General features: G+C 45.2%; 1 protein-coding gene across 1 annotated transcript in view; it reads left to right on the top strand.

The window, feature by feature from the left end:
* LOC137375149 (glypican-1-like) overlaps positions 1-24,903 on the top strand; it is a 198,472-nt gene that overhangs the window by 126,240 nt on the left and 47,329 nt on the right. Inside the window, exon 3 of the mRNA XM_068041838.1 lies at positions 13,375-13,766. Within this exon, the coding sequence (XP_067897939.1) occupies positions 13,375-13,766 (392 nt within the window). The remainder of the gene's footprint in view (positions 1-13,374; positions 13,767-24,903) is intronic.

The following is a 24,903-nucleotide window of genomic DNA, read 5'->3' as shown; positions in this document are numbered from 1 at the left end:
AATTCAACAGTTTTTAAGGGGCATTGATGGGTAGAACTTAAAAACAAAAAGGGGGCAATCATTTGGCTGGGAGTGTACGACAGGCCTCCAAACAATCAGGGAGAGATAGAGGAGCAGATATGTAGGCAAATCTCAGAGAGGTGTAAAAATAATAGGGTAATAATAGTAAGGGATTTCAACTTCCTTAATATCAACTGGGAAATTCTTAGTGCAAAAGGCTTAAAGGGGGCGGAATTCTTAAAATGCATCCAGGAGAGCTTTTTGAGCCAGTACGTAGAAAGTCCTACAAGAGAAGGGGCAGTACTGGACGTAATCCTAGGGAATGAAGCTGGACAAGTGGTAGAAGTGTCAGTGGGGGAGCATTTCAGGGATAGTGACCATAACTCTGTAAGATTTAAGGTAGTTATGGAAAAGGATAAAGACGGGTTGGAAATAAAGGTACTGAATTGGCGAAAGGCCGATTTCAGTATGATAAAACAGGATCTGGCCAAAGTGGACCGGGAGCAGCTACTTGTAGGAAAGTCTACATCAGGCCAGTGGGAGTCATTCAAAGAGGAAATAGTGAGGGTTCAGAGCCAACACGTACCCGAAAAGGTGAAGGGTAGGACCAACAAGTCCAGGGAACCATGGATCTCAAGGGATATAAAGGATTGGATCAGGAAAAAAAAAGAGGCATATGGCAGATTCGGAGCGCTGAAAACAGTAGTGGCATTAGAGGAGTATAGAAAGTGTATGGGGTATTTAAAAAAGTAATCAGGAGAACGAAGGGAGGACATGAAAAAACACTGGCGGGCAAGGTAAAGGAAAATCCTACGGCATTTTATAAGTATATTAAGTGCAAGAGGATAACCAGGGAAAGAGTGGGGCCCATTAGGGACCAAAGTGGCAATCTGTGTGTGGAGCCGGAGGACATAAGTGAGGTTTTAAATGATTACTTTTCATCTGTGTTCACTATGGAGAAGGACGATGTAGGTGCAGAAATCAGGGACGGGGATTGTGATTTACTGGAACATATTAGCATTGAAAGGGAGGAAGTATTAGCTGTTTTAGCGGGCTTCAAAGTGGATAAATCCCCAGGCCCAGATGAAATGTATCCCAGGCTGTTATGTGAGGCAAGGGAGTTGATAGCAGGGGCTCTGACACAGATTTTCAAATCCTCTCTGGCCACAGGAGAGGTACCAGAGGACTGGAGGACAGCGAATGTGATACCATTATTCAAGAAGGGTAACAGGGATAAACCAGGTAATTACAGGCCGGTGAGTGTAACATCAGTGGTCGGGAAAATATTGGAAACCATTCTGAGGGACAGGATTAATCTCCACATGGAGAGGTATGGATTAATCAGAGATAGTCAGCATGGCTTTGGCGGGGGAGATCATGTCTAACTAACTTGATTGAATTTTTCGAGGCGGTGACTAGCTGTGTAGATGAGGGTAAAGCAGTTGATGTCGTCTACATGGACTTCAGTAAGGCTTTTGATAAGGTCTTGCATGGGAGATTGGTAAGAAGGTAAGAGCCCATGGGATCCAGGGCAATTTGGCAAATTGGATCCAAAATTGATTTAGTGGCAGGAGGCAGAGAGTAATGGTCGAGGGCTGTTTTTGCGAGTGGAAGCCTGTGACCAGTGGCGTACCGCAAGGATCGGTGCTGGGACCCTTGCTGTTTGTAGTGTACATTGATCATTTAGACGTGAATATAAGAGGTATGATAAGTAAGTTTGCAGATGACACGAAAATTGGTAGTGTCGTAAATAGTGAGGAGAATAGCCTTAGATTCCAGGACGATATAGATGGGCTGGTAAGATGGGCAGAGCAGTGGCAAATGGAATTTAATCCTGAGAAGTGTGAGGCAATGTATTTTGGGAGGACTAACAAGGCAGATTTTGGAAAGATGTAAAGGTAACAGGGTTGTAGTGGTGGGTGATTTTAACTTCCCCTATATTGACTGGGACTCACTTAGTGCTCGGGGCTTGGATGGGGCAGAATTTGTAAGGAGCATCCAGGAGGGCTTCTTGAAACAATATGTAGATAGTCCAACTAGGGATGGGGCCGTACTGGACCTGGTATTGGGGAATGAGCCCGGCCAGGTGGTCAAAGTTTCAGTAGGGGAGCATTTCGGGAACAGTGACCATAATTCCATAAGTTTTAAGGTACTTGTGGATAAGGATAAGAGTAGTCCTCGGGGGAAGGTGCTAAATTGGGGGAAGGCTAATTATAACAATATTAGGCAGGAACTGAAGAATTTAGATTGGGGGCGGCTGTTTGAGGGTAAATCAACATCTGACATGTGGGAGTCTTTCAAACATCAGTTGATTAGAATCCAGGAGCAACATGTTCCTGTGAGGAAGAAGGATAAGTTTGGCAAGTTTCGGGAATCTTGGATAACGCGGGATATTGTGAGCCTCGTCAAAAAGAAAAAGGAAACGTTCGGAAGGGCTGGAAGGCTAGGAACAGACGAAGCACTTGAGGAATATAAAGACAGTAGGAAGGAACTTAAGCAAGGAGTCAGGAGGGCTAAAAGGGGTTATGAGAAGTCATTGGCAAACAGGATTAAGGAAAATCCCAAGGTTTTTTATACGTATATAAAGAGCAAGAGAGTAACCAGGGAAAGGGTTGGCCCACTCAAGGACAGAGAAGGGAATCTATGTGTGGAGCCAGAGGAAATGGGCGAGGTACTAAATGAGTACTTTGCATCAGTATTCACCAAGGAGAAGGACTTGGTGGATGATGAGCCTAGGGAAGGGAGGGTAGATAGTCTCAGTCATCTCATTATCAAAAAGGAGGAGCTGTTGTGTGTCTTGCAAAGCATTAAGGTAGATAAGTCCCCAGGGCCTGATGGGATCTACCCCAGAATACTGAGGGAGACAAGGGAAGAAATTGCTGGGGCCTTGACAGAAATCTTTGCATCCTCATTGGCTACAGGAAAGGTCCCAGAGGACTGGAGAATAGCGAATGGTGTTCCTTTGTTTAAGAAGGGTAGCAAGGATAATCCAGGAAATTATAGGCCGGTGAGCCTTACATCAGTGGTAGGGAAATTATTAGAGAGGATTCTTCGGGACAGGATTTACTCCCATTTGGAAACAAATGGACTTATTAGCGAGAGGCAGCATGGATTTGTGAAGGGGAGGTCGTGTCTCACTAATTTGATTGAGTTTTTTGAGGAAGTGACAAAGATGATTGATGAAGGAAGGGCAGTGGATGTTATCTATATGGACTTCAGTAAAGCCTTTGACAAGGTCCCTCATGGCAGACTGATACAAAAGGTAAAGTCGCATGGGATCAGAGGTGAGTTGGCAAGATGGATACAGAACTGGCTCAGTCATAGAAGACAGAGGGTAGCAGTGGAAGGGTGCTTTTCTGAATGGAGGGATGTGACTAGTGGTGTTCTGCAGGGATCAGTGCTGGGACCTTTGCTGTTTGTAGTATATATAAATGATTTGGAGGAAAATGTAGCTGGTCTGATTAGTAAGTTTGCGGATGACACAAAGGTTGGTGGGGTTGCGGACAGTGATGAGGATTGTCAGAGGATACAGCAGGATATAGATCGGTTGGAGGCTTGGGCGGAGAAATGGCAGATGGAGTTTAATTTGGACAAATGTGAGGTAATGCATTTTGGAAGGTCTAATGCAGGTGGGAAGTATACAGTAAATGGCAGAGCCCTTGGGAGTATTGACAGGCAGAGAGATCTGGGCGTACAGGTCCACAGGTCACTGAAAGTGGCAACGCAGGTGGATAAGGTAGTCAAGAAGGTATACGGCATGCTTGCCTTCATCGGTCGGGGCACAGAGTATAAAAATAGGCAAGTCATGCTGCAGCTGTACAGAACTTTAGTTAGGCCACACTTAGAATATTGCGTGCAATTCTGCTCACCACACTACCAGAAGGATGTGGAGACTTTGGAGAGGGCACAGAAGAGGTTTACCAGGATGTTGCCTGGTCTGGAGGGCATTAGCTATGAGGAGAGGTTGGATAAACTCGGATTGTTTTCACTGGAACGACGGAGGTGGAGGGGCGACATGATAGCGGTTTACAAAGTTATGAGCGGCATGGACAGAGTGGATAGTCAGAAGCTTTTTCCCAGGGTGGAAGAGTCAGTTACTAGGGGACATAGGTTTAAGGTGAGAGGGGCAAAGTTTAGAGGGGATATGCGAGGCAAGTTCTTTACACAGAGGGTGGTGAGTGCCTGGAACCTGTTGCCGGGGGAGGTGGTGGAAGCACGTACCATAGAGACGTTTAAGAGGCATCTTGACAAATACATGAATAGGATGGGAATAGAGGGATACGGACCCCGGTAGTGCAGAAGGTTTTAGTTTAGACAGGCATCAAGATCGGCGCAGGCTTGGAGGGCTGAATGGCCTGTTCCTGTTCTGTACTGTTCTTTGTTCTTTGAATATACAATGGATGGTAGGACTCTTGGAAGTACAGAAGGTCAGAGGAACCTTGGTGTACTTGTCCATAGATCACTGGAGGCAGCAGCACAGGTCGATAAGGTGGTTAGGAAGGCATATGGGATACTTGCCTTTATCAGCCAAGGCATAGAATATAAGAGCAGGGAGGTTATGATGGATCTGTATAAAACGCTAGTTAGGCCACAGCTGGAGTACTGTGTTCAGTTCTGGGCACCACACTATAGGAAGGATGTGATTGCACTGGAGAGGGTGCAGAGGAGATTCACCAGGACTTTGCCTGGGCTGGAACATTTCAGTTTTGAAGAGAGACTGAAAAGGCTAGGGTTGTTTTCCTTAGAGCAGAGATGGCAGAGCGGGGACATGATTGAGGTATACAAAATTATGAGGGGCATCGATAGGTTAGATAGGAAGAAACTTTTTCCCTTAGCGGAGGGGTCAATAGCCAGGGGGCATAGATTTACGGTAAGGGTCAGGAGGTTTAGAGGGGATTTGAGGAAAAATGCTTTCACCAGAGGATGGTTGGAATCTGGAATGCACTGCCTGAAGGGGTGGTAGAGGCAGGAAGCCTCACAACATTAAGAAATATTTAGATGAGCACTTGAAACGCCATAGCATACAAGGGTACGGGCCAAGTGCTGTAAAATGGGATTAGAATTGGTAGGTGCTTGATGGCCGGCACGGACATGATGGGCCAAAGGGCCTGTTTCTGTGCTGTATAACTCTATGACTCTATGTAATGTTGGAACCTTCTCGGGTCGTCTTCAGTTGAAATCTGTCACGCTAGCTGTCTGATCCTTCGGCGAGCTTACAGGGACAGATTTGAAGCTCAGAGTATTTCTTTTGAGATCGCTCCAGCATTGTGGTCCCATTCACCGAGGGACAATCTTTAATCCAGATTGTGTCAATTAAGTGCGGCTGAATTTAGCCACACCTAATACCGCTGCCTATTGGCTCATTCGCGTCTCAGTTCAGTCTCTCTGTTGTTCATGTATTACATCTATTAGAAGTCCAACATATCAGCCGCACTTCCTGCAAGTGTCACACTTTCTGTAACTCTTTCCTGTGTACAGTGCTGTTGCTCTGAGTCCTCCCAATTCCTTCTCTAAGGTAGGTGGCGCTGTGGCATTCTGACCACAATATTCCCATCCGGAATTACTAAAACTGGGCCTGTGGCCTGATGGTGTTTGCTCCTTTTTCCTGCCATCACCTGTCCTGGCTTCAGACTACTGGACGCACACCCCACCACCACCTCTCCCTGTCATTCCTGCATCACTGTGATCAGTCCCTGAGCCCCAAACTGCCCTCCAGGCTACAATCCCCCAACAGCAACAAGAGCCATGGGGTGGAATCCTTCTTGTTCCTCCACCGTATATTCTGTGGAAACCCCACTGATGCATGTAAATGGAGCTTCTGCCAAAATTCTGCCAAGGTTGCAGGGCAGAGCGAGACTAGCCCCGAATAAATTCACCCCCTTCATGTTTCCAATCACTGCCAGGAACCTCATAAAACACTTCTAAAGTCAGTCGCTCTGAGCAGCCTCACTTGATGTTTAAGTAACAGCAGGTCAGCATGGCCTCAACTTAGCAGCAGAATAATACTTTACCCACTAAATAGTTTACAGCTGCTGTTCATATAAGCTAGCCCTGGGGAGATGTGGCATAGTGATAATATCACTGGTTTTGTTATCCAGTTTAGGGTAATGCCTTGGTGACAGGTTCAAATTCCACCAAAGCAGCTAGTGGAATTTAAATTCAATGATCTAATTAAAGAAATTTCAATTAATTGAAAGCTTTTCTCAGTAATGGTGTCATGGAGTTAGCATCAATGGTCATAAAAATTCATCTGGCTCACAAATGTCCTTTTAAGAAAGAAATTTGCTGTCCTTACCTGGTCTGGCCTACATGTGACTCCAGATCCACAGCAAATGTGGTTGACTCTTAACTGCCCTCTAAAATGGTCTACCAAGCCACTCAGCTCAAGGGCAATTAGGGATGGGCAACAAATTCTGGCCTTGCCAGCGATGCCCACATCCCGTGAAACAATTAAAAAATGTTCAGGTACTGGAGTGAGGTTTGATCCTAAAACCTTTTGACTCCAGAAGTGAAAGCTCTGCCAGACCTGGCCAAGTTGTCAACAATCTTTGATGCCTTCAGGAAATGAATACTGTCCAACACTTACACGGCGGGTGTGAAAGGACTTCAGTTGTGCAAATGCCCGAGTCACAGAGTGGATGGCAAGCCTGTTCCACAGTAGGCCTCTTTGCCATGCGAAGTAAAGCCTGGCTATGACACATGTAGTCAGGTCTAGTCAGGTTTGGGTCGGGTCTATATTCCGAGTCCAGCATTCGGGCTCGGGTCAGGTCGGGCTGAACAGTGCTGCTTCTGGGAAGTCACGGGATCAGACTTACAGATTCCCCACAACTCCATCTGCAGGAACAGCCTGCTGCTGGAACGGATGAAGGATATTCGTGTCGGGTCGGGTCAGTTGGGCACAAAATAAAATTAAAGGGCCCGGGTTGGCTGTGGTCGGGTCGGGCCCGGGTTGTTTTAATTTTATACCTGAGCCAGGCTTTAATGGGAAGGATAATAATAACAAAGCAGAGTGTTATGACCAGGTGAGAAAGGTGTCTAGGGGTCCCTTTTAGCCTTCACCTGGTCTTATTGTAATGGGTTTATGTTTTAAACACACTGTGCTTTGAGCTCCCCCTTAGTGAATCCTTGTTCACCACTTTCCAATTATAAGGCAAAGAAATGAGCATAAACAGGCTTTCTTAAGAAGTTTAAGTGAAGAAAAGTGAAATTTATGTAAAACATAAACCTAAACTCTAATTCGGATAATGCATATGGACACACGTTACACCTCATGCTAGCATGCACACGTGATACGCACATGCAAATAGAGACAGAAAAGAGAAGAAAAATAAAATGGAGAGGTTTGAGGCAATATCAGAAGAGTTTCTTGTTACTGTGCTTTGAGATCACTCTAGTCTTGTCGGTAGATCTTGATTTTCATTGGGGCCCAGTATTCTTCTTAAACCTTGTTTACTGTCGGAGACTTTTCTCTCTTGGGGTTCATATGTCTTCAATGGTTTCTGAAGCTGGTGAGAGTGAGATGAGAGCAGACAGGAGAGAGGTGTTCTCAATCCAGGAGCAAATAGCTTTCTGAGTTTCAGACACTCTGTGGCAAGTTCAAATTCAAACAGCCAGTTAGTCATGTGACTAAACGGGTCTGACCAGGTCTTCTGTGCATTGGGGAATCAGGGACTGGGTCCTTTATTCCAACATTGTCTGCTAGTATGCAAAAAAGGTCTTTCCGGTGAGGGGCCTGGCAATTCCTTGTGATAGGCCCTCTTTTCTTCCTAGCAACATTTTAAAGATTTTAATGTTCATGTGGCGAAATAATGTGTGCCTCATTCTTGGCTGCATGACAACAGCAAGGATGGGAATTTTAAAATGGAGGTGTTGCTGCACAGGGAGCCAATGTAGGTCGGTGAGCACAGGGGTAATAGGTTAACGGGACTTGGTACGAGTTTGGATACAGACAGCAGAGTTCTGTATTCTGTGACTGTGAGTTTACTGTGACAGTCTCAATGTAAATACATTCAGAGGAGATCTTCCCCATCTACACAAGGGGAAATGATACACACCAAACCATTGGCTTTTCAGCAAGAATAGGAGCATACTGAGTGTCCTCGAGATAAGAGCTCAGCATCCTTACAAATTGAATTTAAACCCAGTGCAGCAGCTTTTATTAGTATGTAATGAGATGCCATTATCTTTTACAACTGCAGTCTTGTGTTCCTTGATTAAGTGCGTGTCAAAATGCTGCAAACTTTTAAAGGGAGCTTGGTAAAATTGTGCAAATTGCAAGACATTAAGTTGTCATTTTTTCCAGCTTGATTCATTAAGGGCCAAGGTGATGCACTGTCCCCTATAAGAGAACACAGCAATTCTTCCAATTGATTTTCTCATCAACTGATTAAATGGTTGCACATTCCAAGACAACTCTTTGCTCTAATCTTTTATGATGCAGCGCAGGCACTGATATAAATAGAAGCCGAGAGTACAAAAGCAAGGAAGTTATGGTGAACCTTTATAAAACATGGTTCAGCCACAATGAGAGTATTGCGTCCAATTCTGGGCACTGCACTTTAGGAAGGATGTGAAGGCGTAAGAGAAGGCGCAGAAAAGATTTACGAGAATGGTTCCTGGGATGAAAGACTTCAGTTTCATGGCTAGATTGGCGAAGCTGGGGTTGCTCTGTTAGAGAAGATAAGGGTGAGAGGAGATTTGATCGAGATTGTCAAAATCATGAGGGGTCTGGACAGAGTAGATAGGCAGAAACTGTTGCCATTAACGGAAGGATCCCGATCCAGAGAACACTGATCTAAGGTGATTGGCAAAAGAAGCAACGGCAACATGAGGCAAAGCGTTTTTATACAGCATGTGGTTAGGATCTGGAATGCTGTAGCTGAGAGTGTGGTGGAAGCAGATTCAATTGTGGCTTTCAAAAGGGAATTAGATGATTATCTGAAGAGAAAAAATTTGCAGGGCTACAGGGAAAAGGCAGGGGAGTGGAGTAGCTGAGCAGCTCTTACAGAGAGCTGGCACGAACATGACGAGCCGAAAGGCTTCCTTCTGTGCTGTAATCATTCTATGATCACTTTAGCAATCTCTCTACGGAGTTCATTGGCCAAATGGCTATCCTTCAGGTGTGGGTCTCAACAGTGAGTCCTGACATCTGCTCGCCCCGTCACTGAAGCAGAGTCGAGCAATTCTTTTTGAAAAGGAAGGAGGCCAGTTGCACAGCAGTGAGGAGAAACAAAAGGTACAGGGAGTGAGCAGAAGAGCAGGGTTAGCCCAGTGGCTTGTGGAGAAAAATCATTGGGGCAGGTCTTTCCAGCATAATGAACACATGCTGATCGCGGCTGATATTTCTCTCCCACCTGACCCCATTATCCCAGACCAACCATTGTAATCCTTCCCTTTGGTTGGGATTAGCTAACTCACAACAGACCAAGGGATTCACAGCTGGTTGACATCCTTCAACATTGCACTGGGTGATCCACTGCCCATTTGAGTCATCAGGTTGTGGGTTCCTTTAGAAGTCTTACAGAATTATTGGCGGATTATAACCTTTCAAAAACAAACTTGATTACCTGATAAATATATGCAAACATACAGCTGAACCCAATGAACAATGGGTGAATTGGCCAATTAAATCTTACACATGTCTTACAAGGGGCAGAATTTCAAAATTCTTTGACGGACTATAGTTGTGTTGCTCAGTGCTTCATCCTCTGGCAATCCAGATTGTGTTGAACGGACCATTGATGTCTCCTCGTCTACCTGTCTCTTTCCCGGGACTTTGAAACTGTGGGATTTCTCACCTCCCTCAGTCTTCCCCTCCTGCTACAATACAAGGACTCTCAAAATTCAAGCTTGCTGGCATGTCATCACTACTTGGGCGGCACAGTGGCACAGTGGTTAGCACCGCAGCCTCACAGCTCCAGCGACCCAGGTTGAATTCTGGGTACTGCCTGTGTGGAGTTTGCAAGTTCTCCCTGTGTCTGCGTGGGTTTCCTCCGGGTGCTCTGGTTTCCTCCCACATGCCAAAGACTTACTGGTTGATAGGTTAATTGGCCATTATAAATTGTCCCTAGTATAGGTAGGTGGTAGGGAAATATAGGGACAGGTGGGGATGTGGAAGGAATATGGAATTAGTGTAGGATTAGTATAACATGGGTGGTTGATGGTCGGCACAGACTCGGTGGGCCGAAGGGCCTGTTTCAGTGCTGTATCTCTAAAACTAAACTAAAAACTACTTCCTGTTAAGCCTCATTTTCTCTCCTACTCCAATTTGTTGGACTGTGGGTCTTAGTCCTTCACCCAGGTTTCTCAGTGTTAAAAATACCAGCCCAGGGCAGCCAAATTCTCATGGAACAACACCGGCGTCCTGTACCCCAACACATCAATTTCCAAATCTTTTTCCTCATCCTATAATTCTAACCATGGCCTCACCCCTTCATATCCCTGTGACCTCCTCCACAATTATGCCTTGTGTGAGCCCTTTGTTCCTCTCACTCTATAGTCTCCTGTGCATCAACCTCCACCCCCTGTTGTAATATAGATGAGGACATTTTCAGCTGTTTAGGCCCTACTCTCTGGAATGCTCCCTAAATCCCTCCACCACACTTCATTTCTCTCAGCCTTTGAAATTACCTGTTTGACATGTCACCTTGCAAAAGGGAATTGGGTATAAACAGAAAAATTTGCAGGGCTGTGGGGAAAGAGCAGGGAAGTGCAACTAATTGAATAGCTCCAAAGAGCTGACACAGGAACAAAGGGCTGAACGGCCTTCCTTGATGGTGTATGATTCTATGATTCTCTCCCATTTACAACAACAGTTTGCATTTATGTAGCGCCTTTAATGTAGTGAAATGTCCCAAGGTGCTTCACAGGAGCAATTGCCAAACATTATTTGAAACCGAATGTAATATTACTCGTTCCTTTGGTGCGTGAACTAACAGCTACTAGAGGAGCACACCAACACACGTCTTTCTCTGCCGGGATACACCCACAACTCTCTGGTCATGTGTGACATGACATCACTTTCTCTAGTGACTCTTCACTTACAGCCTCTTAAAATGATCCCACAACACGAACCACATAAGGAGATGTTAGAACAGATGCCTAAAAACTTGGTCAAAAAGGTAGGTTTTAAGGCGCATCTTAAAGGAGAGAGTGGTACACTCAAGTGTCCATCATTACTGCTCTGCAAAGTGCCTTGTGGCATTTATTCCACATTAAAGGCACTACCTAAATGCAAACAGGTTGTTGCTGTTGTGACTAGTTGCGGCTGGTTTGCTAAAACTGTAAAGATGTTGTCACCAAGCCTGGGCTGACTTCAGCGCAATCCCTGCACAACACTGCTCTGTGTGTCTTCCCTCTCGAGTATCTGTAATCATCCCTCCTGTCTGGTCTGTCCAGCATCTGGAGGACACTGATCTGGACACGGAGGATATGATCTTGGTTGACATTTGGGCGGCATATTGGCGCAGTGGTTAGCACCGCAGCCTCACAGCTCCAGGGACCCGGGTTCGATTCCGGGTACTGCCTGTGTGGAGTTTGCAAGTTCTCCCTGTGTCTGCGTGGGTTTCCTCCGGGTGCTCCGGTTTCCTCCCACATGCCAAAGATTTGCAGGTTGATAGGTTAATTGGCCATTATAAATTGCCCCTAGTATAGGTAGGTGGTAGGGAAATATATAGGGACAGGTGGGGATGTGACAGGAATATGGGATTAGTGTAGGATTAGTATAAATGGGTGGTTGATGTTCGGCACAGACTCGGTGGGCCGAAGGGCCTGTTTCAGTGCTGTATCTATAAACTAAACTAAAACTAAACATGTGTTTCAGGAATGGAAACATGGCTGATAAACACAACAGTTGGGGGAAAGCTTTTTTGAATGCTTTTATTTTTAGATTGACAGGTCATATTAGGAGCTATCAAAGTATATGGAATGGTTGGGACTCCGATTTTTCTTCTGATATGGTTATGGCAATTGTTGATCCACTATATTATTGTAAAACTTGATGAATAATTCTCCCCTTCACATGGGTTGTTATGACCTTTGAACCTAATCACAGCAAACACTTCAATCAAATGGTAATTTTTTATTTCTGGTCCCAGACAATGAGGCCTGGATTTCAATTGCAGGCCTGTTTTAGGATGGGTGGGTAGCAGTGTGTGAGCTAGGCCTGGGTCTTTTTAACTCCCAGGCCTTACTTGAATTCTGTAAGTGGCAAGATTGGCTGCTGGGCCATCCTTTGTGGCTCCTTGCAATTGATGGGGTGATGGATATGGGCGAGATCTTGATAGGTGAGGCTCAGCTTTCCATGTGGATACTGGAGGAGCAAGCCTAGTCTTGCTGACCTTGCATGGCAAGTAAAACAAAAGGACAAATTTCATCTTTTTGGGCCTGTTCTTGTCCTGATCCTCTTCGCTACTGGGTTAGGCATGGCTGGAAACTCACCAATGTTTCCCCTTAGGCTGCTGAGTTTAGTTGCACTCAGGTCCCAGTAATGTCACCGTGAGGTGACATGCATGTGTTAAAAAGGAGCCTACCAGCTTTGGATGGGGAGCCTTCTCTCCAGCTCAGGAGGACAGATGAAAATCCAAATCTGTCAGCTCCCGGGCAGGTAAGTAACTTGAAAGATTTTCTGCTTGCTGGCCCTGTTTTCATCTGGATGGTAAGGTTAAAATTGGCCCCTGAGTTTCAGCAGGCTATTCTGCCATGGAGGGCATTGCAGAGAGGTTACATGCTATTCTCACCCACACATGCGCACCATCCAGTGGCGGGTGGTGGGCGTGTGTCACAGAATAGCGATGACAGACTGGGCAAAGCAAACCTGAGACCACTTGTGGTACCTATGGCATTGGTTCAGCACAAATCAGCAATCAAACTTGGGATCTTCGGATTTCACTCTGACACCATGCAGTGAGCCATTGAGTTCTCAGGCAAATTGTTTGTGAACTTTTATCCTGGTATTTCAACAGGCGAAGACTATATGGTTTAATCTAATGTTGTAGGTCAAAAGAGAAGGAAGAGAAGACTTTGGAAGGTAAGAAGTGCTGAGGTCCTCGGAAAGAATGGGCAGAGATATTTCTTGGTGTCAACACTGGAAGAGGAGAAATATGTAGGACAGTGCATGAGCTTGGATCGTACAAGCGGAAGGTATGGAGGAGCACTGATCATGACAGATTTTAATAGATGGAGATGGGTGAGGCATCACCCACAGAGTTTTCCTTGTCCCGGAGTGTGAGAGAGGAGTTCGATTCACTCCAGCTAGGGGTGAGGGTGATGACACTGGGGAATGGTGTAGGATTCAAGTCTAGCATGGAGTTTGGGTTTAATGTGTCTTTGGTGTCCTGGGTACTGAGAGTGATCGTTTGGTTTTCTCACCCACAGGCTATTTCCAAGAACTGCTGGACCAATCGGAAAAGAACCTTCACAGGAAGTTTACACAAATGTATGGGCAACTTTACTTTGAGAATAGCAAAATCTTTAAGGACCTGTTCAGCGAGCTCCGCCATTACTACAGAGGTGCCAACATCAACTTGGAGGAGGTGCTGAATGAGTTCTGGTTGAGGTTGATGGAGTACCAATTCAAGCATCAGAATCCACATTACCAGATCAGCGAAGAGTACCTTGAGTGTATGGTTAAGCACGCAGAGCAGCTGCGGCCCTTTGGTGAGGTGCCTCGGTTCTTCAAGATAAGGCTAATTCGGGTGTTCATTGCCGCTCGCTCCTTCGTGCGGGGTCTCAGCGTTGGTACGGAGGTGGTGAAGAAAGTCTCTCAGGTAGGTGCGAAGGAGAAGGGGGAAGGAAAGAACGTCATGCAAATGATTTGAAAAGTAACACTGGTTGTTAATCCAAAGAGGAATTCCACAGCTCCAGTGCCTGTTTGGTTTGGAAGTGCAGTTTGTTAACTTTCATTGTAGAGCATGGGTGTGTTGAACTGCAGTAGTGTTTTACACTCGATTCCACATGACTTCCATTCAGGGCAAGTGTTGGAGATTGAAGCCTGCTATGCCAGCAGCTGATCATAAAGAGAATAGCAGCTGGGGCCAGGCAGCCTCTGCTCTGATAGTGACAGCAACAGTGAAATAAATAAAATTGTTTCTTTCTATACTTTCCTCACTGCTATCTCTCCTGAAGATGTTGAAACTTGGTGGGCTACGATTTTGTTAGTGGGGTGGGAATGGAGTGTGTGTCACCCTCTGACAGTTCGTAGGATAGTTCCGTGTCGGTGGACAGGAGTTTGACTGTCTAATGTCGATTGTTTAAAGAGCACACTATTAGAAGATCAAATGGCTTACACAAGAATAGAGCAGGCCTGTTACGCCATTTTGTTCGTTCATATGTTTGCCTTTTTAATCCTGATTTCAATTGATTTCTCTCTATCCATTATCATCACTCACTGTCTACACAAGAACATGCATACATGATTATACACACATGCACAGACACGTGTACACACTTGCACAACTATGCAGCCTATACACACATATGCACATACACACACATGTATACACATTCACACATGGACACACGATTATGCACACACTCGTACATGCCATGTGCTAACAGAAGAATTGAAGTTTGTTTAGTGCTTCTTGGTGTATTCGGTGTGGCCATGGCTGCAGTGGGGAGAGCATTTTCTGATCTTGTAACATGATGTGTGTTAGACTGATTTCTGAATCACAGGGCAGAATTTTATCGGCCCCTGGGTGGTCGGCTGGGAGGGTGGGAGAGCAGTAAAATATCAGGGAACTGCTTCAGACTAGCTCCCCAATGTGGTCCCACCGCAGGGGCATTTTCCTAACGGTTTGAACGGATGCGGGCGATTGAGGAGCGGGCAGCCGACTAGCATAATTAAAGGCCCTATAAGGGCCATTTTAGGGGGCCACTGGCATTTTGCTGATGAGGCAACCCCTACCCCACCCCCCACCCCTGCTGTGTGGCGAGGCCGTCAGCTTAATGAAAGCAACCTCCCTGTGGCAGCCCGGGGGGGGTTGGGGTGTCATCGGAGTTGGAACCTTGATAGACTAAAGAGGGGGCCTCGGGTAGGGAAGGCAGCCCCCGTGGCCCCAGTGATCTTCCCGAAGGGATTTCCCCTCTGATCGTCAGCCCCCTGAATTTTAATTCTTTTTACAACGTTCCCGAGGTCTCTGCCATTCCTCAGCAGTGATCACCTCTCCCGGTGACGCTGCTGAGCTTCAGAGCACCTGTCCTCTGATTGGGCCGGCCGCTGGTCCTGGTGCTGGCAAGCGCGGGATTAGGACCCGCTTTCGTCTCGACGTCAGGGTCCCAACGCCTGCAGTAAAATTCAGGCCAATGTGTCATAATATGGAGTGTTCAGTGTTTGCTTTTGCAAGAGAAGCTAATAGACATGGTCTAACACTCTGTAAATTAGGGACAAAATATGCAGTGTGCCAGTTCTCAAATGAAGTTTGAAACTGTAGTGATTATGCAGTGACAAGGATCAAATGCTGTTACCAAAAAGCCATTTTGACTTCCCATCAGTTTATATTGGATTCCTCCAAGACAAGGTAGTAATCCTGTGTTGTGTTTGTTCTCTGTAACTGTATTGCCAGTTTGCACAGCACACTGGGGAACAAAACTGTTGATCAGTCAACTGCTGATGTAACTGTACAGCACCCTAAAATTGCCTTTCAGTGATCCAGAATCAGTGTATTTAACAGCACTGATTGAATGTGTAACAGCAGATAAAGTGCAAATAAGGGGTTAATGGAGTGTTTGCTCTCAACATTTCTGCTGGCTGGCACTTCATACAGTTGAACAGTGCAGTGCTGTATGCACGATGCAGCATTGTAGTTAACTGCTGCCCCACATGACATTGTGGGATTGTCATCATTGGATTTATTGATCATTATGTTATTCAGCATTTGGAGGCCTGTTAACCTGATTGACTGGACTCTTTCATTATGTGCTTGCTAAAGTTTTAGAATTTGAATTTTCTTAACAATGGCGGCACAGTGGCGTAGTGGTTAGCACCGTAGCCTCACAACTCCAGGGACCCAGGTTCGATTCTGGGTACTGCCTGTGCGGAGTTTGCAAGTTCTCCCTGTGACTGTGTGGGTTTTCGCTGGGTGCTCCAGTTTCCTCCCACTGCCAAAGACTTGCAAGTTGATAGGTAAATTGGCCATTATAAATTGCCCTAGTATAGGTAGGTAGTAGGGAATATGGGATTATTGTCGGGTTAGGATAAATGGGTGGTTGTTGGTCGGCATAGACTTGGTGGGCCAAAGGGCCTGTTTCAGTGCTGTATCTATAAATAATAATGAAATGTTTTCCTTCTCTTCGCACTGTTTGTTCATGGAGAAGGGAGGAAAAGCACTTTATATCGCGTTGCCCAAAATACTGGGGTTCCCTTTGAGAAGCATGGATGTGAAAAGCAGAGAAGTTATGTTAAACTTGTATAGACCCTTGAATAGACCACACTTGGAGAAGTGTGAACAGGTCTGGTCTCCGTATTACTTAAAGGATTTAGAGGCATTGGAAAAAGTGCCAAAAGATTTACCAGAATGATACCAGAACTGTGAGGTTTTCACCATCAGGAAAGATTGAACAGGCTGGGGCTCTTTTCTCTAGAGGAATGACCTAATAGAGATTTTTAAGATCGTGAAAGTCTTGATAGGATAGACACAGAGTAGATGTTTCCACTTGCAGGTGAGACCAGAACTAGGGGCCATAAGTAGAATCCATTAGGGAATTAAGGAAAGCCTTTTTTTTAACCCAGAAAATGGTTAGAAGGTGGAACTCTCTACCACACGGAGTAGTTGAGGTAACTAGCACAGATGCATTTAAAGGGAAGCTAGATAAGCTCATGAGGAGAAAAGAATAGAAGGAAATGTTGATGGAGTTAATTGAAGTAGGGTGGAAAGGGCTCCTGTGGAACATGAACACCAACATGGATCTGTTGGGCCGAATGGCCTGTTTCTGTGCTGTAAATACAATGTATATATCATGGATTGCTGTCCAGTTAACAAGAGCAGGATCACTGGCTAATTTTCCCTGCCTAATCCTGGTTACTAAGTAGTGAGCTCCCACCTGAGAGCACAGATAAGAGACCAAATATGAAGTTCTCCCTAGTCTAAATGACTGAGGTACCCGGGGGAGCCGACTTGCAGGTATTGTAGATAAACTACCAGAAATAATGGATAAATTCAAAAGTCCAACACTCCCAAAATAGAGCCACACTTGAAGGAAGCATGGGGGTCAGTGGCAGGATTAATGTACTGTCGCTGTGACGTTCCCCCAACCCACTGAACATAGTTCTTTGCTGGGAGGCCAGGGTTTTGTAGATTTAGCCTCATGTTCATGCTGTATAGTTCACTTTCTTACTGCACCTGGGTACCGAGTTTTTAAAAAAAGCTTTGGCTGGATTCTGGCTTGTAATTTTACAGATCATGAGAAAGAGCTGAAGGATCTGCTCACACCTGCAGTGTGTTGGCAGATCAGCTTTCAGAGGATAAATGGATGTAACCCGACTACGGAAAGTGGGGAAGCTCACACCACAGCTGCAGGGCCTGAACGGAGGGAGCAAACAAGTCTTCACAGTCTCAGTCAGGAACGTGAAGCCTTTTTAATCCTGATTTCCTCCCATCTCTCTATTTCAATTAAAAGCCATACTTCTGAAGGACAGTATCTATGTCCCCTTTTAAACACCACAATTGATTTTGCTTTTCTAACCTTCTGGGACAGGGCATTCCATACTCTCTTAACCCTTTGTGTGAAAATATTTTGCTTGTATTCACTTTTAACTGGCTTAAGTGCCAATTCTACGATATCATGGAATTGTACAGCACAGGAGGAGGCCATTTGGCCCACCATGCCAGTGCTGGCTCTTTGAAGGAGCTTCACAGTTATTCCCTTTCCCCTGCTTTTTCCCCATAGCCCTGCTAACATTTCCTTTTCAAGTATATGTTCAATTCCCTATTGAAAGTTACTATTGAATCTGCTTCCACCATTGTTTCAGGCAGTGGATTCCAAATCGTAATAATTCGTTTTGCAAAACAATTTCTCCTCATCTCCCGCCTAGTACTTTTGTCAATTATCTTAAGTCTGTGCCCTCTGGTAAGCAGCCCTCCTTCTAGTGAAAACAGTTTATCTTTATTTATTCCATCACAACCCCTCATGATTTTTGAAGACTTCTATTAAATCTTCCCATAATCTTCTCTGCTCTGAGGAGAACAATCCCTGCCTAGTCTCTCCATATAAGAAGCCTTTCATCCCTGGTATCCGAGTAATTCTCCTCTGCACCCTCTTTAAGGCCCCTTATTTGGGGAAGAGTCAACCCTGTAAATTCCCCATCATTATTTTAAACATCCTCAATCAAATCACTCAGCTCTGGAAGTTCAAACACCGATTTAGTCTGAGTAAGTATTGAGATTGCTATTTGACCATTTCTCACACCAGCCAGCCTGTCCTGCCCCATGTAATCAGTTGAGACCAAATTCATTGGTCGCTTACAGCCAACAGACAGAGACAACATTGTCTTATTAAATCTTGATTGTATTCAAACTCAGGGTCGAGAGATAAAACATCTATGTCATCCAGCTGCCATTTTTCACATTCATTGAAAGAGCTGAATTACATAGAAATTACAGCACAGAAACAGGCCATTCAGCCCAGCTGGTCTGTGCAAGCCTCCTCCAGCTCTACATCATCAAAAGCTATCAGCATATCTGCTATTTCATTCTCTCTCATGTACCTATCTAGCTTCCTATTAAATGCATCCAAGCTATTCCCCTCTGGATAGTGAAGTTTCATCTGAATTCCTTAATGGATTTATTAATGACTATCTTATATTCATGATCCCCTAGTTTTGGACTCCACTACAAGTGAAAACATCTCCTCTACATCTACCCTATCAAACTCCTTCATAATTCGAAAGACTTTTTGTTTGATGTGGCTCAGCTGGTAGCATTCTTGCCCCTGAGTCACAAGGTTCTGGGTTCAAGTCCCACCCCAGGACCTGAGCACAAAAATCAAGGCTGACACTCCAGTGCAGTACTGAGGGAGTGCTGCACTATTGGAGGTGCCATCTTTTGGATGAGATGTTAAACCGAGGCCCCATCTGCTTGTTCACGTGGATGTAAAAGATCCCATGGCACAATTTCAAAGAAGAGCAGGGGAGTTATCCCCAGTGACCTGGCCAATATTTATCCCTCAATCAACATCAGAAAAAGACAGACTATCTGGTCATTATCACATTGCTGCTTGTGGGAGCTTGCTGTGCACATACTGGCTGCTGCGTTTCCTGCACTACAACAGTGACTGCACTTCAAAAAGTACTTCATTGGCTGCGAAGTGCTTTGGTCATGAAAGGCACTACATAAATACAAGTCTTATCTTTTTTGAGAAAAAAGACCCCAACGTGTACAATCTTACTTGATAGTTATAACCTCTTAGTTCTGGTAACAGCCTTGTAAATGATTTTTGCAGCTTCTCCTGTGTCTCTACATCCTTTTCATAATATGGAGACCAGGTCTGAGCATAGTACCACAAATATTGTCTAACCAAGGTTATATATAAGTTCAAGATAACTTCTCAGCTTTTGAATTCTGTTCCTCCAGAAATGAACCCAAGTGAGTTGTTTGTATTTCTATAACTTTGTAACCTGTAAGCTGTTGATCCATTTTTTTTGAGGGGGTGAATGTTGGCCCAGACACTAGGAGAACTCTCTTGTTCCTCTTCAAATTGCACAACAGGATCTTTTATGGCCAACTGAACAGGCAGCTTAATGTCTGATCCAAAAGGCAGCACCTCTGACAATGCGGCACTCCCTTAAGGGTTAAGTACTAACCTGGATTATGAAGTTAATTCTCAGATTGGGGCTTAAACACACAACCGACTGACTCCAAATTGCTACCAATTGAACCACACCAACAAGCATAATTGATCAAATCCTTTTCCAGACCAAGCCTCTTGAGACAAAACACAAATGCAATTGGATACTTAAATGGGAGCGTTTGGGGTCTTATGGGATGAGCGTTGATGAGTCAAACGGCCTTTTCTAGCCTCTAATTTTTCCAACAGTTCAGTGTCCTACCTCCACCCCTCTTGTTTTCTGCAATTTGTATTTTGACAAATCACAGTCCAACTGAGCCAAACAAAGACAGATGAAATCTTGTCCCAACAACAGAAGCAGTATTGAGACACCAGGTTGGTGATGTACAAAAACATTACTCTCCACCTGCGCCTTACAATCAAAGCATTCAGCGCCACAGCAAGTTACCTCAACTGCAGCCATTAATAACACAGAGAACTGGAAGATCTCCAGACAGATAGAGTGAGGACTTTGTTGGGGATACACAGACAGGGTTGAATATTGAAGCTGTTGTTGCCCACAGCAGAACATGAACATGTCTGAAATGGAAATGGGAGATCCACAGCAGAGCGCCAACATTTGAAAGGAGAAAAGGTACAGGTTAATGTTTCAGGTACAGGATGCTCATTTCCCCCAAAGTATGCAGCAGGTCAATAGGAAATATGTTAGTATTTGCACAGCTGTTACATGTTTTGCAACAGATAATTTTGAGGAAAAGCTAACTGTAAATTAGGTGAGTGTGGTTTTTAAACAAGAGATATCAACTGTTTTCTCGCCCAATGAGTAACATGTAGACTGTGCAGTGGAATAGCGTGTTCCATCCAAGAAGGTCCAGGTCCTGCTCCTGCTCATGTTCTTGCTCCTGGTCCTGTTTCTGCTCCGTCGCCTGGTCTGAGTCCTGCTCCTGTTCCTGTCTGCTACGCCTGGTCCTGTATCTACTTTTTCTCCTGGTCCAGGGCCTGCTCCTGCTCCTGCTCCTGCTGCTTCTCCTGATCCAGGACCTGATCCTGTTCCTGGTCCAGCTCTTACTCCTGCTGGTGGTTCCAATCCTGATCCTGGGCCTGCTCCATGTTCTGCTTCTGCTCCAGGTCCTGGTCCCGATCCTGCTCCTGTACCTGGTCCTGCTCCTTCTCCTGGTCCTATCTTCTGCTCCTGCCCTTGCTCCTGGTCCTGGTCCCAATCCTGATGCTGATCCTGCTCCCGGTCCTGACCCTGTTCTTGCGCCTGGTCCAGGTCCTGCTGCTCCTCCTGCTCCTGACCTTGGTCCTTGTCCATCCAGGCTGTATGATCGGCCTCAGCACCTCAAAAAATATGGCGACGAAGGAAGATCAGCCAAGTTTCCCACTCCTTGGTCATCTGACTATGCACAGGAACCACCATTTCTCCTTCAGCCTGAGTTGCTTTTAATCGTTTGTTCATGTCACTGCTGTTTGTGGGATTATTGTGTGTGCAGAACAGCCGCTGTGCCTATCTACATTACTGCACCTCAAAAAGGAATTCATCGCACAGAGCATAATGAGACATTTCAGGCTGAAAAGCACCACCTGACTCCCAGGAATATTATGCATTCAAATTAAACTAAGGCCAGCAGAGATCACATCTGCTAGACTGTGAGGTGCAACTCCTGGTTTACAAAAAGTACGTGAAAATGTAGGATTGATGTGCGAATACCATAAATCCTCACAAATCCCAGGCCTTCCCTAGGGTGGGTGGAGGAAGGAGAAAGAGACCAGATTCAAAGTTTGGAACACTTTTAGTGACGTCCCCAAATGGATTGGCTTTGTGACTGGTGGGGCTTCATGGAATTTGCAGCCCATGTAGTGGAAAGAGATAAAAACAAGAAATGCTTTAAATACTCAGCAGGTCTGGCAGCATCTGTGGAGAGAGAAGCAGAGTTAACATCTCAGGTCAGTGACCCTTTATCAGAATTGGCAAATATTAGAAATATAATGGGTTTTAAGCAAGTAAAGCGGTGGGTGGGGCAAGGGATGGCAAAAGGGAAGGTGTTAATAGGACAGAGGGTCACAGAGAATAACTGATCAGTAGGTCATGGAGCAAAATCAAACGGTATGTCAATGGTGTATTGAAAGACAAAGCGTTAGTGCAGAGAGTGTGTTAATGGACAGAAAAATGAACAGTCCTGGCCCAAAGCACAAACATGAAAAAGAAACAGTCGATAGGTACATGGTAAAAAATGAATGATGAAACAAACTAAAATAAAATAAACAAATAAAAAAGAAAAAATAACTAAAAATAAAAAGGGGGGCCCATCACGCTCTGAAATTATTGAACTCAATGTTTAGTCCGGCAGGCTGTAGTGTGCCTAATCGGTAAATGAGATGCTGTTCCTCGAGCTTGCGGTTGATGTTCACTGGAACACTGCAGCAAGCCCAGGACAGATATGTGGGCATGAGAGCAAGGGGGTGTGTTGAAATGGCCACAACCAGAAGCTCGGGGTCATGCTTTCGGACTGAGCGGAGGTGTTCCGCAAAGCGATCACCCAGTCTGCATTTGGTCTCCCCAATGTAGAGGAGACTGCATTGTGAGCAGTTAATACATTTTCCAAAATGAAAGAAGTACAAGTAAATCGCTGCTTCACCTGAAAGGAGTGTTTGGGGCCTTGGATAGTGAGGAGAGAGGAGGTAAATGGGCAGGTATTACACCTCCTGCGATTGTAGGGGAAGGTGCTGTGGGAAGGGGACAAGGTAACGGAGGAGTGGACCAGGGTGTCCAGGGAACAATTCCTTTGGAATGCTGACAGGGGAGGGGAGGGGAAGATGTGTTTGGTAGTGGCATCACACTGGACGTGGCGGAAATGGTGGAGGATGATCCTTTGGATGTGGAGGCTGGCGGGGTGAAAAGTGAGGACAAGAGGAACCGTGTCGCGGTTCCGGGAGGGAGGGGAAGGGTTGAGGGTAGAGGTATGGGAAATGGGCCGGACATGGTTGAGGGCCATGTCAACCACATTGGAGGCGAATCCTCGGTTGAGGAAAAAGAAAGACATATCAGAAGTGGAAAAAGATGTTAGATTTTTAATGGACAGCAATTGGAATTGTCAAGAGTCTTTTGTTGCACTTCTCCAATTCTAGACATGTCCTTATTTGAAAGTTTGATGTCAGAGTGAATTAAAACAAATTCAGTTCCCTGAACTTACAAGTCTGCTTTCAAGCAAGAATTGTTCAATGGATCCTCTTTTAATAAGACAGTATTCTACCTGTAAGAGCTTGTATATGTCTTAATTGTGCATGCTTCAACTTGGCTCTCTTCAGGAACTAAATTGACATCTCACTTAGCAAGAGTCACATTATGTCTGGTGCAGGAAATGGCCTGAGGTAAGGGCTGAGATCTGTTGAGGGGGCTATTTACCACATCTGGCTGTACTATAGCTGACCTGGGAGTGCTTCATGGTGACACCTTGACCTCATTGACCAAGCTTTTGGTCATTTGTCCTAATCGTTCCTTTTGTGGCTTGGTGTTGATATTTGTTTGATAAACTCCCATGAACACCTCAGAACATTTTACTGCATTAAAGTGTTATAGAAATGGAAGTTGTTGTTGTTGTTAAGTGCCAAATGTACAAGGGAGTGGAGAACTGCTGTCCCTCGTCTGCTGTCAAGGGTCACAGCTGGAAGCTGCATTGTGTTTATCACATGGAGATTCTCATAAGGGGAGTCTGTTACATGAGTGAAACACCGTGAGCCGTTGTATTTGGTGACCTTTTCAGAATGAGACCTCTTCTAGTCTTCTCCACCGACTTAATTACATGAGCTGGGAACAATTCCAAATGTTTACTCCGCTCGGTTCGATGTAGCGTTCAACCTCTCCTGGAAATTTCTTATTTTAAGCAAGACAGCTGTGCTAGTCAAAATGCTGTGAACAAGAGTTCTGTCTGAGGGAGTCACAGTTGGTTCTTCTCTAATTCCTCTCATTAAGTATTGCATCTTTTTTTTGAAATCGTGCCTTCTTTCATCCTGCCTGGATCAGCTGGGGCCAAGGCCTCCTCCTTAGGGATGGGCGGACAGGATGCCGATAACACATTGCTTTGTGTGGCAGCCCTTTCATTTATACAACTGTCAGCTGTGGCCGGTGGTAGTACCCTTGTATCTGAGTCAGAAGGTTGTGGGTTCAAGTACAACTCCAACTATGTACAAAATCTAGGCCTACATTACAACAGTGACTACACTTCATTGGCTGTAAAGTGCTTGGGACATCCTGAGGTCATGAAAGGTGCTACATAAATGCAAGTCTTTCTTTCTTGCACCGTACCTTGGTGCTGTTTTATATTCATGAGACTGCCCCAACCCATGTGCAAAGATATATAGACACGGGCAGTACAGCCAGCACATGAGATTAGAACTAGAACATTACAGCGCAGTACAGGCCCTTCGGCCCTCGATGTTGCGCCGACCTGTGAAACCATCTGACCTACACTATTCCATTTTCATCCATATGTCTATCCAATGACCACTTAAATGCCCTTAAAGTTGGAGAGTCTACTACTGTTGCAGGCAGGGCGTTCCACGCCCCTACTACTCTCTGAGTAAAGAAACTACCTCTGACATCTGTCCTATATCTATCACCCCTCAACTTAAAACTATGTCCCCTCGTGTTTGCCATAACCATCCAAGGAAAAAGACTCTCACTATCCACCCTATCTAACCCTCTGATTATCTTATATGTCTCCATTAAGTCACCTCTCCTCCTTCTCTCCAATGAAAACAACCTCAAGTCCCTCAGCCTTTCCTCGTAAGACCTTCCCTGCATACCAGGCAACATCCTAGTAAATCTCCTCTGCACCCTTTCCAAAGCTTCCACATTCTTCCTAAAATGCGGTGACCAGAACTGCATGCAATACTCCAGGTGCGGTCTCACCAGAGTTTTGTACAGCTGCAGCATGACTTCGTGGCTCCGAAACTCGATTCCCCTACTAATAAAAGCTAACACACCATATGCCTTCTTAACAGCCCCATTAACCTGGGTAGCAACTTTCAGGGATTTATGTACCTGGACACCAAGATCTCTCTGTTCATCTACACTACCAAGAATCTTCCCATTAGCCCAGTACTCTGCATTCCTGTTAC

Source organism: Heterodontus francisci, chromosome 11, assembly GCF_036365525.1.
Source record: "Heterodontus francisci isolate sHetFra1 chromosome 11, sHetFra1.hap1, whole genome shotgun sequence".
Lineage (NCBI taxonomy): Eukaryota > Metazoa > Chordata > Chondrichthyes > Heterodontiformes > Heterodontidae > Heterodontus > Heterodontus francisci.
The sequence above is the reverse complement of the archived record's forward strand: the minus strand, read 5'-3'. Positions and strand labels throughout refer to the sequence as shown.